We start from the raw sequence: 14,179 nt of genomic DNA, 5'->3' as shown, positions 1-14,179 counted from the left end.
CAATTGCATTGGGTAGGCAAAGCCTTGACTATCGGTAAGACACTGATGAAACTTCTAGAAGTGAAACTACTGATGTCTGGGATTTGCTTTTAGAAAAAGAAAACCCTTGGGCCGAGCCTGTGGCGCACTTGGTAGAGTGCTGCGCTGGCAGCGCGGCGACGCTCCCGCCGCGGGTTCGGATCCTATATAGGACTGACCGGTGCACTCACTGGCTGAGTGCCGGTCACGAAAAAACGACAAAAAAAAAAAAAAAAAAAAAAAAAAAAAAAGAAAACCCTTCAGTCAAGACAAAACAACAGAGCAGATGAAGAAAATGCAGTAAAATGCTCATTTGGATTGTTTATTTATGGAGTTCATTGTCCTGTTGTCTTGGGTGCAACTGCTTGAAATTATTCATTAAAGGTTTTTTCCTTGTTGTTGTTTTTTAACCCTGATGTATTTTCTAAACTGAAGGAAACCCTCAGGCCACATTCCCCCATTGATGTAAACAGCAGAGAGGGTTCCGGGACCAGGAGGGGGGTTGGTAAAGTAGAATTAACAGCAGTTGTTCGCTCATGCAGAGAACTGTGCGCGCCCACCACCCGCACCCTCCGGGCCACACGGAATCGAAGGCCAGACCCCGTCCTCGTGTGTTTAGTGAGGAGAGACCACGGAAAAGCTCCAGCCAGGAAGCCCGGGGAAAGCCAGTCATCTACACTGGGAGCCAGGCCGCCTACATCTGCAGCCAGGCCGTCTACACCCAGAGCCGGCCATCCACACCCGCGGCCAGGCCGTCTACACCCAGAGCCGGCCATCCACACCCGCGGCCAGGCCGTCTACACCCGGAGCCGGCCATCCACACCCGCAGCCAGGCCGTCCATACTCGCACCCCCAGGAGGTGGCAGAAAGGTGCTGCTCAGCCTTCAAGGCCTTCTGCTTTCCTGCTCCCTTTCCACACCGCACGCGTGGCCGGAGCCTCAGTTTCCTCGTCTGTCCGCTCAACCCCAGGACTCGGACACGGGTTGGTCAGGATTGGGGGGCGGCATTTCGGGGCTTGGTAACGTCCCCCGCCCCGCCCCAGGGGACCGGACCTACCTGTCGCCTCCCCGCAGCCCGGCCTGCCCCGCCCACCGTCTCCGCCTAAGCCGGACACCCCCTCTCTTCAACCCCGGACCGACGCCGCCGATGCCCGGGAGAGTTGGGGGATCGCTACCCCCGGCGACCCGCTTCACCCTCCCAGGGGGGCACCCGCCCCTGCTCGCTGCCGCCTGTCCCCCCGACCCCCTTCACCGACCGCCCACGGGGGCGCCCTCTCCCGCCCCCTCCACAGGGACCCCCTTCCCCTCCCAACGACTCACCCCAAACACAGCGGACAGGCTGCCGCCCCCTTTCCTCCCTTGTCCCCCAGCCCCTCCCCCACCAGCAAACCTCCTGTCCATCCCCCTGCCCAGGACAAGGCGGCCCCACTCCAGGCTGTCCCAGGACGCCGAGGCTCCTCCACTCTCCTCCCTTCCCCCACCCTGACCCAGCTGACGCCACCAAGTCCCCCGCGGCCCGGCCATCGCCGATCAGCCCCGGACGCCTGGCTTGGTGCGAGGGCCACCTCCCTGTGAGTACCGGCCCTGCAGGCCACCCTCCTGCGGCCTCTGGGTCAGGACCCCGCGTCCACCCCCGCCTTCTAGCGGCGGCCCCTTCCCGCCCCTCCCGGCCGTCCTGTCCCTGCAGAGGGTGATACGTGGGAACCGTGGACACTCAGGCCCCGCTGTCACCTGGATGAGCCCGGCATTAACAAAGGAACATCCCCGGGACCGAAGGTGACCAGGGCCCTGATGACAGCCTCTGCCCAGACTGAGTCAGACCCCCAGCTCACTGGACGCTCCCCATCCCTGGCTTCTGTCCGCGTAGACAGCGTCCCCCAACCCTGAGGACCAGGGAGAGAGCTGACGCCAAGAGCGAGGCGCGCAGGAAGCGCTGATCAAGTTCCCAGGGGACAGACTCCGAATGTCTGCAGTCCATAGACGCCATCACTTTCGGGATTGCAGAAAAATAGAGGAGGGTGGTGCTTGGAGTTTAGAAACGATTTTCAAATCCCTTTTCTAACTCGGTCCCAACAGCACCCCCGTGAAGTAGGCAGGGGAAGCTGTGGACCTCCACTGCGTGGGGTTACATATTCTAACTCCAAAGGGTGCCTGTGTGCTCGCATGTGTGTGCCTGTGCATGTCTGTGTGAGTTTGTGTGTGGGCCAGTGTGTATGTGCATGCACGTTTATGTGTGTGTGCCTGTGTATGTCTGTGTGAGTCTGTGTGTGGGCCAGTGTGTATGTGCATGCACGTTTATGTGTGTGTGTGCCTGTGCATGTCTCTGTGAGTCTGTGGGTGGGCCAGTGTGTATGTGCATGCACGTTTATGTGTGTGTGTGCCTGTGCATGTCTGTGTGAGTTTGTGTGTGGGCCAGTGTGTATGTGCATGCATGTTTATGTGTGTGCCTGTGTGTGTTTACATGTGTTTCTCTGTGTAAATGTGTTTGTGCATGGCTGAGTACGTGTTTGTGCATTTGCATGTATGCATATTTATGTATATTTGTGTCTACATGTGCTTTGTAATTGTGTACATGTTGTGCATGTGTGTGCACCTGTGTATATTTTTAAGCATGGGTGTTTCTGAGTACCCATGTTTATGCATGCATGTGTGTGTATACGTGTTTGTCCATGTACACACATGTATTACCGTGTGCATGCATGTGTATGTATATGTGTGTGTACACACACACAGAGCATGTCTTTTCCAAACTGCTCTTCACTCCCTAATGGAAGACATCTTTTTCTTCTTAAAGTCTGCTTTTCCTTGGTTTTAAAGGGGCTTTGTTAACGAAAAAATTATTCTGGCACTTGTTAAAAGGCTCACAATTGAAGCTTTTTGCAATGGGGATGTCACCCTGGGGAAGAGTTGGGGCTCTGAACCCAGCACAGACAGCTGGGGTCCGTGGATGGAAATAACTGAGAGGGACTTCAAGGGTAGGAGGCTTTTGGTGAAACTGGCCTAACAGGAAGGTCAGGGGCTTAGATGTCAAAGGTGGGGGTGAGGACTTGATCAGATATCGAGGTGGGGGTGGCTTAGGATTCTCTGTGAAGACTGGGCTGGGCAGGCCAAGGACAGAACAAGGAAGGGTCCAGAATTCATGGGCCAGAGGGTCCTGGTTAGCCTTTGGTCATGGAGGGTCTTTGTAGTTTCCAGAGAGGCATTTGTGCCTCTGTCACTGGCAAGGCTAAAAATGACAGCTACGCACCCCCTAAGTGGACCCCAGTTTTAGTTCTCGCCTCCAGCAGGAGGCCACAGAGGAAGCCTGCTCGTTGCCAGGGAGCGAGCCCAGAGCTCCAGGAACATGAGGGGACCACTTAGCCCAGCCTCTCTCTGGGGGTTGCTCAAAGCGGAAACTCTTGCCTTGTGTCTCCCCAGGAGCCATGGATGCTGTGGAACTTGCCAGAAAGCTGCAAGAGGAAGCCACTTGCTCCATCTGCCTGGACTACTTCAGGGACCCCGTGATGACCTCCTGTGGCCACAACTTCTGCCGTGACTGCATCTGCCTAAGCTGGGAGAAGGCAAAAGGCAAGAAGGGGCAGAGGAAGCAGAAGGGTTCCTTCTCCTGCCCTGAGTGCAGGGAGATGTCTCCGCAGTGGAACATGCAGTCCAACCGCCTGCTCGCCAAGGTGGCCGAGATGGCACGCCAGCACCTGGGCCTCCAGAAGCAGGACCTGTGCCAGGTGCACCAGGAGCCCCTCAAGCTCTTCTGCCAGGAGGACCAGAGCCCCATCTGCGTGGTCTGCAGGGAGTCGCAGAAGCACTGGCTGCATATGGTGGTGCCCGCCGGGGAGGCCGTGCAGGAGTACAAGTGTCTAGGGACAAGGTGGCCCCCATCAGAGACTGGGAAGGGAGCATCCAGGAGTACAAGGTGGGTCAGAGTCAGAAACCATGGAGGGGGTGTCCAGGGGGACAAGGTGGGCCTTTGTCAGAGACTGGGGCGGGGTGTCCAGAGGGACAAGGACGTCAGACTGCATGTGTGTGTGTCGGGGTGGGGGTGGTTTATTAGTCAGGGCAGACCATTGGCCTCATAGCCAACAGCTCCATGGATTTTTAGATATGACAACAAATGCACAAGCAACAGAAGGAAAATAGATAAATTGGGCCTCATCAAATTTTCAAACTTTTGTGCATTAGAAGTCATTCTCAAGAAGTCGAGAAGAAAACTTAGAGAATAGGAGAAACTATCTGAAAATCATGTGTCTTATAAGAGTCTAGTATTTAGAATATGCTAAAGACTCTGACAACTCAATAGTTTAAAAGGCCAACCCGACCTTAAAATGGCTAAATTACTTCAACAGACATTTCTCCCAAGAAGATATACAAGTGGCTAAAAAGCACATGACAAGATGTCAACATCATTAATCATCAGAAAAATACAAATCAAACACAGCAGGATACCACTTCACACTCAGTAAGATGGGAATAATTTGTTCAAAAGGATGTGTAGATATCAGAACTCTCATATATTGCTGGGGGAATGGAAAATAATTCAGCATTTGTGGAAAAGTTTGACGGTTTTCCAAGAAATTAAACATAGAATTACCATATGACCCAGGAATTGCATCCCCTACTCTGAAAAAATTGAAACAGACAAATATTTGTAAAAAAATGTTCACAACAGCACTACTCACAAATGCCAAATGGTGAAAAAAACCCCAAATGCTCATGAACTGATATGTGCATAAACGTTGGAAAACGAATAAGATAATTATGGATAGTTTTCAGTAAATTTATGCATATCGGATTAATAAATGGATACGTAAATATCTCTCTACATAATGTTACAATATGTATAATTAGTGGTATATCAGCAATATTTGCATTAGCCAAATGATATAAACAACCTAAATTTCTATCAACTAATAAATGGATAAACACTGAAAAATGGATGGTAAATATAAATACTTACAGATATATACATGAGGGTACTTCAAAAAAGTTCATGGAAAAATAGAATTAAAAGATCATACAAATATTTCCTTGAACTTTTTGAAGTTCCCTCATACACATGCATATCCATATATATTTAATGTTATTTAGACAGAAATAAATGAAGTACTGACGATCACTGTAACACAAAAACATCTTACAAAGTGAAAGAGGCCAGACACCAAAGATCACTTACTTTTATGAAATCTGCAGAATGAGGAAATCCACAGAGCCAGAAAGCATATGGCAGGTTGCTAGTTGTTGGGTGGAGGTGGGGATGGGCAGTAACAGCTTAATCATCTTGACGTTTTCTTTCAGGGTCATGACAATGACCTCCATAAAAACACAGGCACCCAAACTGAAAGTACCCTTGGTGGAGCCTCTTCATCTTTTGTTTTCTGATTGGTTGGTAACGCAGTGAAACTATCCAATCAGGGCTTGTCTACACGGTTCAATCAGATCGCGTCTTCCAGGAGCCCTCATTTGAATACAGGGTCTATAAATACGCCGAACAAGGCCACGCTGGGCATTTTCTCTTCTATGGAGCTGGATGGAAGGGTGATCTCTATGTCTGGTCTTCGCTCGTCTGTGCTGGTTTCCCCGAGGTGTCTTCGCCAGTTCCAGAACAAGAAGTTGAGAAACCCAACTTGAAAAGCTGGTCCGCAGATGTGTCCGAAGAAAAGAAGCAGGTATCCCCGAGGTGGAGAACTTTGCTGGGTCCACGCGCTTCTCCGTTCTCTTTGGAAGTCTCAGGCCTGGTGAGTCTCCCCGTTTATTGTGAGCCCCGGGGCGTGGAGAGCGATAGGCCCGGGGCGCCTGTGTCGGGGTACCGCCGGCTTCTCCCATCCCTGCATTGAGCAGCGGAGAGCGACGGGGCCCGGGCATGGAGAGCGGCGGGCCGGGGCACCGGTATTGGGGTACCGCCGGCTCTTCCCATCCTTGCGGCGGGCCAGGTCGTGAAGAGCGTTGGGTCTGGGGCGCTGGTTTCGGGGTACCGCTGGCTTGTCCCATCCCTGAGTCGAGCAGCGGAGAGCGGTGGGCCCGGCATGGAGAGCGGCGGTCCGGGTGTGGAGAGCGGCGGGCCGGGGCACCGGTATTGGGGTACCGCCGGCTCTTCCCATCCCTGCGGAAAGCGGCGGGCCAGGTCGTGAAGAGCGTCGGGTCTGGGGCGCTGGTTTCGGGGTACCGCTGGCTTGTCCCATCCCTGAGCCGAGCAGCGGAGTGCGGCGGGTCCGGGCGTGGAGAGCGGCGGGCCGGGTGTGGAGAGCGGCGGGCCGGGACACCTGTATTGGGGTACCGCCGGCTTCTCCCATCCCTGCGGAAAGCGGTGGGCCAGGTCGTGAAGAGTGTCGGGTCTTGGGCACCGGTATCGGGGTACCACCGGCTTCTCCCATTCCTGCGCCGAGCAGCGGAGAGAGGCAGGCCAGGGCGTGGAGAGCGGCGGCCCCGGCATGGAGAACGGCGGTCCGGGTGTGGAGAGTGGTGGGCCGGTGCGCCGGTATCGTGGTACCGCTGGCTTCTCCCATCCCTGCGCCGAGCAGAGGAGAGCGGCGGGCCGGATCCTTGACAGCGGCGGGCCGGGGCATGGAGAGCGTCGGGCCCGGGGCGCCGCTGTCAGGGTACCGCTGGCTTCTCCTATCCCTGCGCCGAGTAGCGGAGAGCGGCGGGCCGGGGCGTGTAGAGTTGCGGGCTGGGGCGCCGGTATCGGGGTACCGGTGGCTTCTCCCATCCCTGCAGAAAGCGGCGGGCCAGAGCGTGGAGAGCGGCGGGCCTGGGCGCCGGTTTCGGGGTACCGCCCGCTTCTCCCATCCCTGTGCCGAGCAGCGGAGAGCGGCAGGCCAGGGCGTGGAGAGTGGCGGGCCGCGGCGCTGGTATCGGGGTACCGCCGGCTTCTCCCATCCCTGCAGCGAGCAGCGGAGAGCGGCGGGCCGGGGCGTACCCAGATGTGGGATTACTGAATCCTGTGTTAAATCTGTAACTATTTGATAAACCTCTATACTGCGTCCCATAGTGGCTATACTTATTTGTAGTCCCACAACGGTGTAGAAGAGTACACATTTCTCTGCATACTCCCTGGCATTTTATATTCTATTTTATCATAATCCATTTAATTGGGCTGAGATGATATTTCAACATGGTTTTAATTTGCATTTCCTAAATAAGTGATGTTGATTGAGCATTGTTTGAAGTACCTGTTGGATTTGTATGTCTTCCTTTAAAAAAGTGTTTCTGCTCATTTGCTCATTTTTGAACCAGGTTATTTGGTTTTTTCTTTAACGTGTACTTATTTGAGTTTATTGTATATTGTGGATATTAATACCGTGTCAGATGTATAGTTAGCAAATTGTTTCTCCCATTTTCTAGGCTTTTTTACTGTTGATTTATTTGCTGTGCAGAATCTTTTTAGTTATGTATAATACAATGAATTTACGTTTTTCTCTTAATGGTTGTGCTTTGGGGGTCTTCTTCATAAAGTCTTTGCTCACTCCTACTTTTTGAAATGCTTCCCTGTGTTTTGTTTTAGTAGTTTTATATTTTCAAAACAGGTATTTAAGTCTTTAATGAATTTTGAGTTGTTTTGGTATGTGGCAAGATTTATGAGTCTAGTTTCTTTTACATGTGGATGTCCAGTTTTCCCAGCACCATTTATTGAATAGGTGGTATTTTCTTTAATGTATGTTCTTGGTGCGTTTGTGAAAGATCAGTTGACTTGTAAGCATGTGTGGGTTGATTTCTGGGTTCTCTATTCTGTTCCTTTGGTCCAAGTGTCTTTTTATGGCAGTATCCTGCTGTTTTGGCTGCTAGAGATTTATAGTGTAATTTGAAGTCAGGTAGTATTATGCCACCTGCTTTATTTATTTAGCTCATGATTGTTTTGGCTATCCAGGATCTTTTATTGTTCAATATGACTGTCAGGGTTTTGGGGTTTTGGGGGGTTTTTTGTTTGTTTGTTTTTCTATTTCTATGAAGAATGTTTTTCATATTCGATGGGGATTGCATTGAATCTGAAGATCACTTTGGCTATTATGGACATTTTTACTACGTTGTTTCTTCTAAGAGCATGGAATGACTTTGCACAATTTTGTGTTATCTTTAATATCTTTCAATAGTGATTTGTAGTTTCTTCTCTGTAGAGATCTTTAACCTCGGTGGAACTGATTCCTAGGTATTTTATTTTCTTGGTGACTATTGAGAATAGGTTTACTTAATTTATTTTTCTGCTAGTTCATTATTGGAGAATAAAAATGCTACTAATTTTGGGGTGTTGATTTTGTATCCTGCACATTACTGAAATTGTTAATTAGCTTTGAGAGTTTTTTGGTAGTCCTTAGGTTTTCCTATATATATGATCATGTCATTTGCCAACAGGGCCAGTTTGACTTCATGTTTTCCAGTCTGGATGCCCTTTATTTCTTTCTCTTACTTGATTGCTCTGGCTAATTCCAATGCTCTGTTAAATAGGAGTGGTGAGAGTGGGCATCCTTTCCTTGTTCCTGTTATTAAGCAAAAATCTTTTAGTTTTTCCCCATTCAGAGTGATATTGGTGGTGGGTTTGTTGTATATGGCTTTTACTGGCAGTGGGTTTGTTGTATTGAGATACTCTCTTTATATACCCAATTTACTGAGATCCATTATCATGAAGGGATGTTGAATTTTGTCAAATGTTTTCTGCACACATTGAGATAATCATATGGTTTTTGTCTCTGTTTTTGTTGCTATGGTTTATCACATTTATAGACTTGTATATGTGGAACCATCCTTGTCACTCTGGGATGAATCCCACTTGGTCATGCTGTATAAGTTTTTTTATGTGTTGCTGTATTCTGATGGGTAGCATTTTGTTGATGATTATTGGGTCTTTTTGTTCATCAAAGATATTGGCCTGTTGTTTTCTTTTTCTGCTGCATGTTTTTCTGGTTTTAGTGTCAAAATGATGCTGGCACCATAGAATGATTTTTTGAGAATAGCATCTATTTCACCTTTTTGGAATAGTTGGAAGGGAATTGGTGTTAATTCATCTTTACTTTTTCTTTTTTCTTTTTTTTCAGAAATACAAAATTTTATTTGCACTTTGTTAGTGTAGAAAGACCACAATGCTTCATACCACAATACTTGAGAAACACCAAGGTATTCAAATACATAGTTACTTATTTACCTTGACTACACAAAACAGTGCAGTTTCATAAAAGATATACCAAAGATAGAGTTTACAAATTTGTTATCAGACCTCTCCTTTTACCCCCCCCCCCAAAGAAAACTGAACACAGTCTAGACTTAATAGGAATAAGCTTCACCATAAAGGGGAGAAACTTTATCATTACAAATGTACAGAATGTTTAGGCAAATACATGTATGTTTTTTGATATAGCAAAGTATATTTCCTTAAAACTTGAAAATCTTTTTCTATAGTTTCAAAAACCTCTTTCTTTTATGAATCTTTGTAGTTCCTAAAAGCATAGGGTACCTCCATTAGGACCAGTGAGAGAGATTCTGGGCTTTAGGACCAAGTCAATCCATCCCTCTAACTAGTAATATTCTACCATTACATCATATTAATAAATAATCTTCAGTGATGGCTGTGAATGAAACTGTGCTTTGTGGCAGAAATACTCCAATACTTCAAAGATGCTACTGCTGGGGATAATATATTGTGAATAAAGAAAAAACACTTAAGATAGCTTTTTTTCCCAAAAAGTCTTTATTATTACAAAATTTTTTTAGAACAATAAGCAGAGCACCATGTTCTCTTTTCAGAGTATCTTCTGTCCTGATAATATGATTAACAAGGACTATTATTTATTTCAAGAATCGTTATATCTTCTATTTCTCCCACTCTTCATATTAGAAGTACTGAGTTTCCCAGTGTATGTACACTAGACACTGGAGTGATGAATGAAATGTAATAATTTGGAGGGAAATATGTAATTTAAAACCAGAACTTGGGCCGGCCCATGGCTCACTTGGGAGACAGTGGTGCTGACAACAAAGTCAAGGGTTAAGATTCCCTTACCAGTCACGTCTTTTAAAAAACAAAAAGAAACAAAAATTACCCAGGATTGCATATTTGCGCATTTACAAGTTCACGTATAGCTCTGACTTGGATTACAAAGTGGGAAAAGAAATTCTCAAAATGATTGTAGTGCAGAATAGAACTTTCCTCTCTCCCAGGAATTGTTTCCACTTTGTCTCCAAAGTAGCAAATCAACAGCACCCAACATGTGGTGATGGTGGAGGCAGTTCTGGGGACACTTCGGGCTCTTGTAATGAGAGGATGCTATTGGACAACTCATTCCTTAAAATATCCAGAGGCATGTTTTTCAGAATGTCATCGATGAGTTTCAGAAATACTCCTTCACGTTGGAGTTATCCTTGGCACGTGCTTCACAGAATGGCATGCCTGTGATCTGCTGTGCAAACTTTTCACTCTGCTGTCTGGTGATTTCTCTGTCCATTTCACAGTCCAACTTATTTCCAAGTAAGAGAAGTTCTGCATCTTCTGAAGCATATTTATCAATCATGTTCATCCATTTTGGGAAATCATCAAATGTTTCCTTTGTGATATCACGTACTAATATGATCCCCTTGGCAGTGCTGTAATAAGCTGAGGTAGTGCTGTTGAATCTCTCCTGACCCTCTGTGTCCCAGATCTGTAATCTAATTTTCTTTCCTCTTAGCTCTACAGTTTTGATTTTAAAGTCAACACCCATGGTGGACTTGCAGGCTTCGCGGAAGGCCTCGCAGAAGGTATCATCGCTGCAGCGCTCCATCAGGCTGGTCTTGCCCATGCCGCGGGAGCCATGATGATGATCTGCAGCTTGAAGTCAGCCTGCCTGGGGGCCTGCTTCCTCGGGCGGGCCTGGCCACCCAACAGCGCCGGGAAGCTCATGCCCAGGCCACCTCCACCCCCGGTCCACCCCCCAGAGGCCCTGGCGTCCAACGGGCTCCAAGCTGCAGCTGTGCCACCCACTGGCTCCACGCGCCGTGGTCGCCACCGACGCTGCCGAGAGAGGAGGAAGGTAAGCAACTGCTCTGCAGCAGCTGCAGCAGCATCCCGGACGAGGAGGGGCAAGAAGCTCAGGCCTGAATGCATCTTTAAAGGCTTAGTAGGCTTCTGCAGTAAGGCCATCTGGTCCTAGGCCTTTCTTTCTAGAGACTGCTAATTACTGCTTCAGTTTTGTTGCTTGTTATTGGACTGTTTCGGTTTTCTGCGTCGTCTTGGTTCAGTCTTTGGTAGTTTGTGTGTGCCCAGAAATTTATCCTTTTTCTCTAGGTTTTCAGTTTTGTTGGTGTATGGCTGTTATAGTCTCTAATGATTCTTTGTGTTTCTTTGGTATCAGTTGTAATTTTTCCTTTCTAATTTTTGAGTCTTTTATTTTTTATTTTTTTTGAGTTAGCCTAGCTAGTAGTTTGTTTTATCTTTTGAAAAATCCAACATTTTGTTTCATTGATATTTCATATTGTTTTTTGGGCTTCTATTTAATTCAATGAACATCTGCTCTGATGTTCATTATTTCTTTTCATCAACTAACTGGGATTGGATCGTTCTTGTTTTTCTAGTTCTTTGAGATGTAGTGTTAGGTTGTTTATTGTGATAAACTTGTCTCTTAACAGTATCCCACATTTTTTGGTATGATGTGTCTTTTTCATTGGTTTCAAGAAATTTTTTGATTTCCTGTTTAATTTCTCCTTGTACCATACGTCTTTCAGGAGCATGCTGTTTAGTTTCCATGTATGTTTTCCAGAGTTTCACTTGTTATTGATTTCTCATTTTAATCTGTTGTGGTCTGAGTAGTTACTTCAGATAACTTCAATTTTTGAAAGTCTGTGGAGACTTGATTTGCGACTGAACATGGGGTCTATCCTAGGGATATTCAATGTGCTGAGAAGAATGTATATTCTGTGCTTGTTGGATGAAGTGTTCTGTAGATATCTGCCAATCCAACTGGTGTACAGTGTGTTTCAAATCTTGCGTTGCTCCACTACTTTTTTTGCCTAGATGATCTGTTCAGTGTTGAGAGAGGGTTGTTCAAGTCCTCCGCCATTATCCTGTTTGGGTTTATCTCTTTCATTAGGTCTAATGTGGGTACTCTGATATTGGGTGCGCATATATTTGTGATTTGTATGTCTTCTTGCTGGATACATCCCTATAATTAAATACTAGCTTTCTTTGTTTCTTTGATGGCTTTTGGTTTAAATACTGTTTTATCCAATATAAGAGAAGATATTCTTGCTCGTTTTTGGCTTGCATTTGCATGGTACAACTTTTTCCATCCTTCCACTCTTAGTCTGTGTGTGTCTTTACAGGTGCGGTGAGTCTTTTCAAGTATAAGTTGGATCTAGCTTTTTAATCCAGTCAGTCTGTGTTTTTTGAGTGGGGAATTTATTACATTTGCATTGAGAGTTATTATTGAAAGGTATTGAGTTAGTCCTGGCATTTAATTGAGTTTTGTTTGAATGTTTTAGATATCTTTTGTTCCTTCCCTTTTTGTTGTTTGTCTTCTGTGTGGGTTTTTTGAGGTGGGTAAATAAAGTTTCCCTTTTTCATTGTATTTAGTTAATTTACATGCAATATAAATGTTTTTATTTTTGGATTTGAATTTCCTTCCTTAATATTTCTATTTTTACACCTAGTCTGTGATTCTACTTCTATTTTCCTCTTTTCTTACTCCTTTTGGTTTATTCCAGTATTTTCATCATTATTTCCATTCTAACTTACTATATATGCACCCTTTTACTATGTATTTTTTTGTACTATGGATTATTGCACACATCTTTGATTTGACAATTTGTATTTAACACTTCTCAAATACAAAAACTATACAGTACTTTAATCTCCCTCCTTACTTTTATGCCATTATTGCTTTGAATCTTTATTTTATATGTTTTGTTTCCTACAATTATTACAATTATAATTGTACTCGCAACTATATAGATACTATATAATTGCATATATATGATTTATATATTTTTTCTTCCTGCATTTCTGTGCTTCCACTGCGAGTCACTTTCTACCTGAACAACTTCTGTATTACTTTCTAGTGGAAGTTTTACTAGTTTCTAATTACTTCAGTAATTGTTTAGTTATATATTCATTTTACCCTCACCTTTAAAGAATATTTGTTTAACATATAGAATTCTAGGTAAACAATTATTTTTCAGCACCATGAGGATGATATACCATTGTCTTTGGGATTCTGATATTTTGTTGAGCCATCTTTCTTATGATTTGTCTTTTTTTTCTTTTCTTTTTTTGGGGGGTGGATGGGGCAGGCAGCTGGCAGGTACAGGGATATAAGACCTTGATGTTATATTGCTGTGCTCTAACCAACTGAACCAACTGGCCAGCTCCATATTTATCTCTTGAAGGTAATGTATTTCATTTTCCCTGACTACTTTTGAGATTTTTCTCTCTCTCTGGTTTTTATAAGTTTGCCTAGATTACATCTCTGTGCATGTGTTTGGTGGTTTCGTGGTCAATTTTGAACTTCAACCATGAACATTCACAAAGTAAAGCAAAGTTACAAGCTGTTTTTGTATGCTTTCATGTAAAAGGAACGCTTGTGTTTGTGAAGAATTATGCCAGGAAGCTGCTGGCAGCTTTTGTCAGATGACATAGAAACATCTGTTCCAATAAATATCCTCCTCACAGCCTCATTTTCAGGGAAGAGCAATCTCTTTTGGCAAGATGAGAGCAGACCTGGTTGGGCAGCCTTAAGTGGAATTGGTTGCTGGGTCTCCCCAGCTAAGATGGGGGTCCAGAATTATAGTTGTTTCATGACCAGCAGGTGGCTCAGCATGGCTAGAAGTGCAGGTGTCTTGCCAAGCCCAGGTGACTGTCCCTAGGTGCCCTGCCCTGACGAGGGGTAGGCAAACATCTCCAGTTCGAGGGTCAGGGCAGAGTATCTGATGATGCCCTATCCTCTCTGCCAAGTCCTGAGATGTGGATAGTTTGGGGATTATAGTACAGAGGTGCTTGGACACAGAAAGGAAGAGGCTTCCAGGGACTAATTCTCAGTGAAAAATGTTCCCCTTTGGAACTGGTGCAAGGGAGTGGACCAGTCAGTCTGTGTGATTCAGGTTGTTGTGAGTACCTAAGAGCTGCCACTGGTGTGGGGCTCTGTCCATGCTGATGTGACATTTGAAGTCCCCACTACCGGGAAGCACCTTGTACCTCCTGTTACAATCCTGGA

The 14,179-nt window shown here is 46.0% G+C and overlaps 1 protein-coding gene and 1 pseudogene across 1 annotated transcript; one reads left to right on the top strand and one right to left on the bottom strand.

Moving 5' to 3' along the window:
- Positions 1-3,439: 3,439 nt before the first annotated feature.
- LOC134376073 (E3 ubiquitin-protein ligase TRIM17-like) lies at positions 3,440-5,639 on the top strand. Its single transcript, XM_063094753.1, has 2 exons — positions 3,440-3,927; positions 5,594-5,639. The coding sequence occupies exons 1-2, from the start codon at positions 3,440-3,442 to the stop codon at positions 5,637-5,639; spliced, it is 534 nt and encodes a 177-aa protein (XP_062950823.1).
- A 4,551-nt stretch (positions 5,640-10,190) lies between these two features.
- On the bottom strand, positions 10,191-11,115 carry LOC134376072 (ras-related protein Rab-12-like; annotated as a pseudogene).
- Between the last annotated feature and the right edge of the window lie 3,064 nt (positions 11,116-14,179).

The sequence above is a fragment of the Cynocephalus volans genome, chromosome 4 (genome assembly GCF_027409185.1).
Source record: "Cynocephalus volans isolate mCynVol1 chromosome 4, mCynVol1.pri, whole genome shotgun sequence".
NCBI classification, from domain to species: domain Eukaryota; kingdom Metazoa; phylum Chordata; class Mammalia; order Dermoptera; family Cynocephalidae; genus Cynocephalus; species Cynocephalus volans.
Note: the sequence above shows the minus strand (reverse complement) of the source record. Positions and strands in the feature narration are given on the sequence as shown.

What these genes read in the sequence shown, in the direction of transcription:
- LOC134376073 (XM_063094753.1), top strand. Translation starts at nt 3,440, where the DNA reads ATGGATGCTGTGGAACTTGCCAGAAAGCTGCAAGAGGAAGCCACTTGC. An exon ending in GGAGCATCCAGGAGTACAAG is followed by an intron (nt 3,928 to 5,593) that starts GTGGGTCAGAGT and finishes GGTTTCCCCGAG; the next exon opens with GTGTCTTCGCCAGTTCCAGA.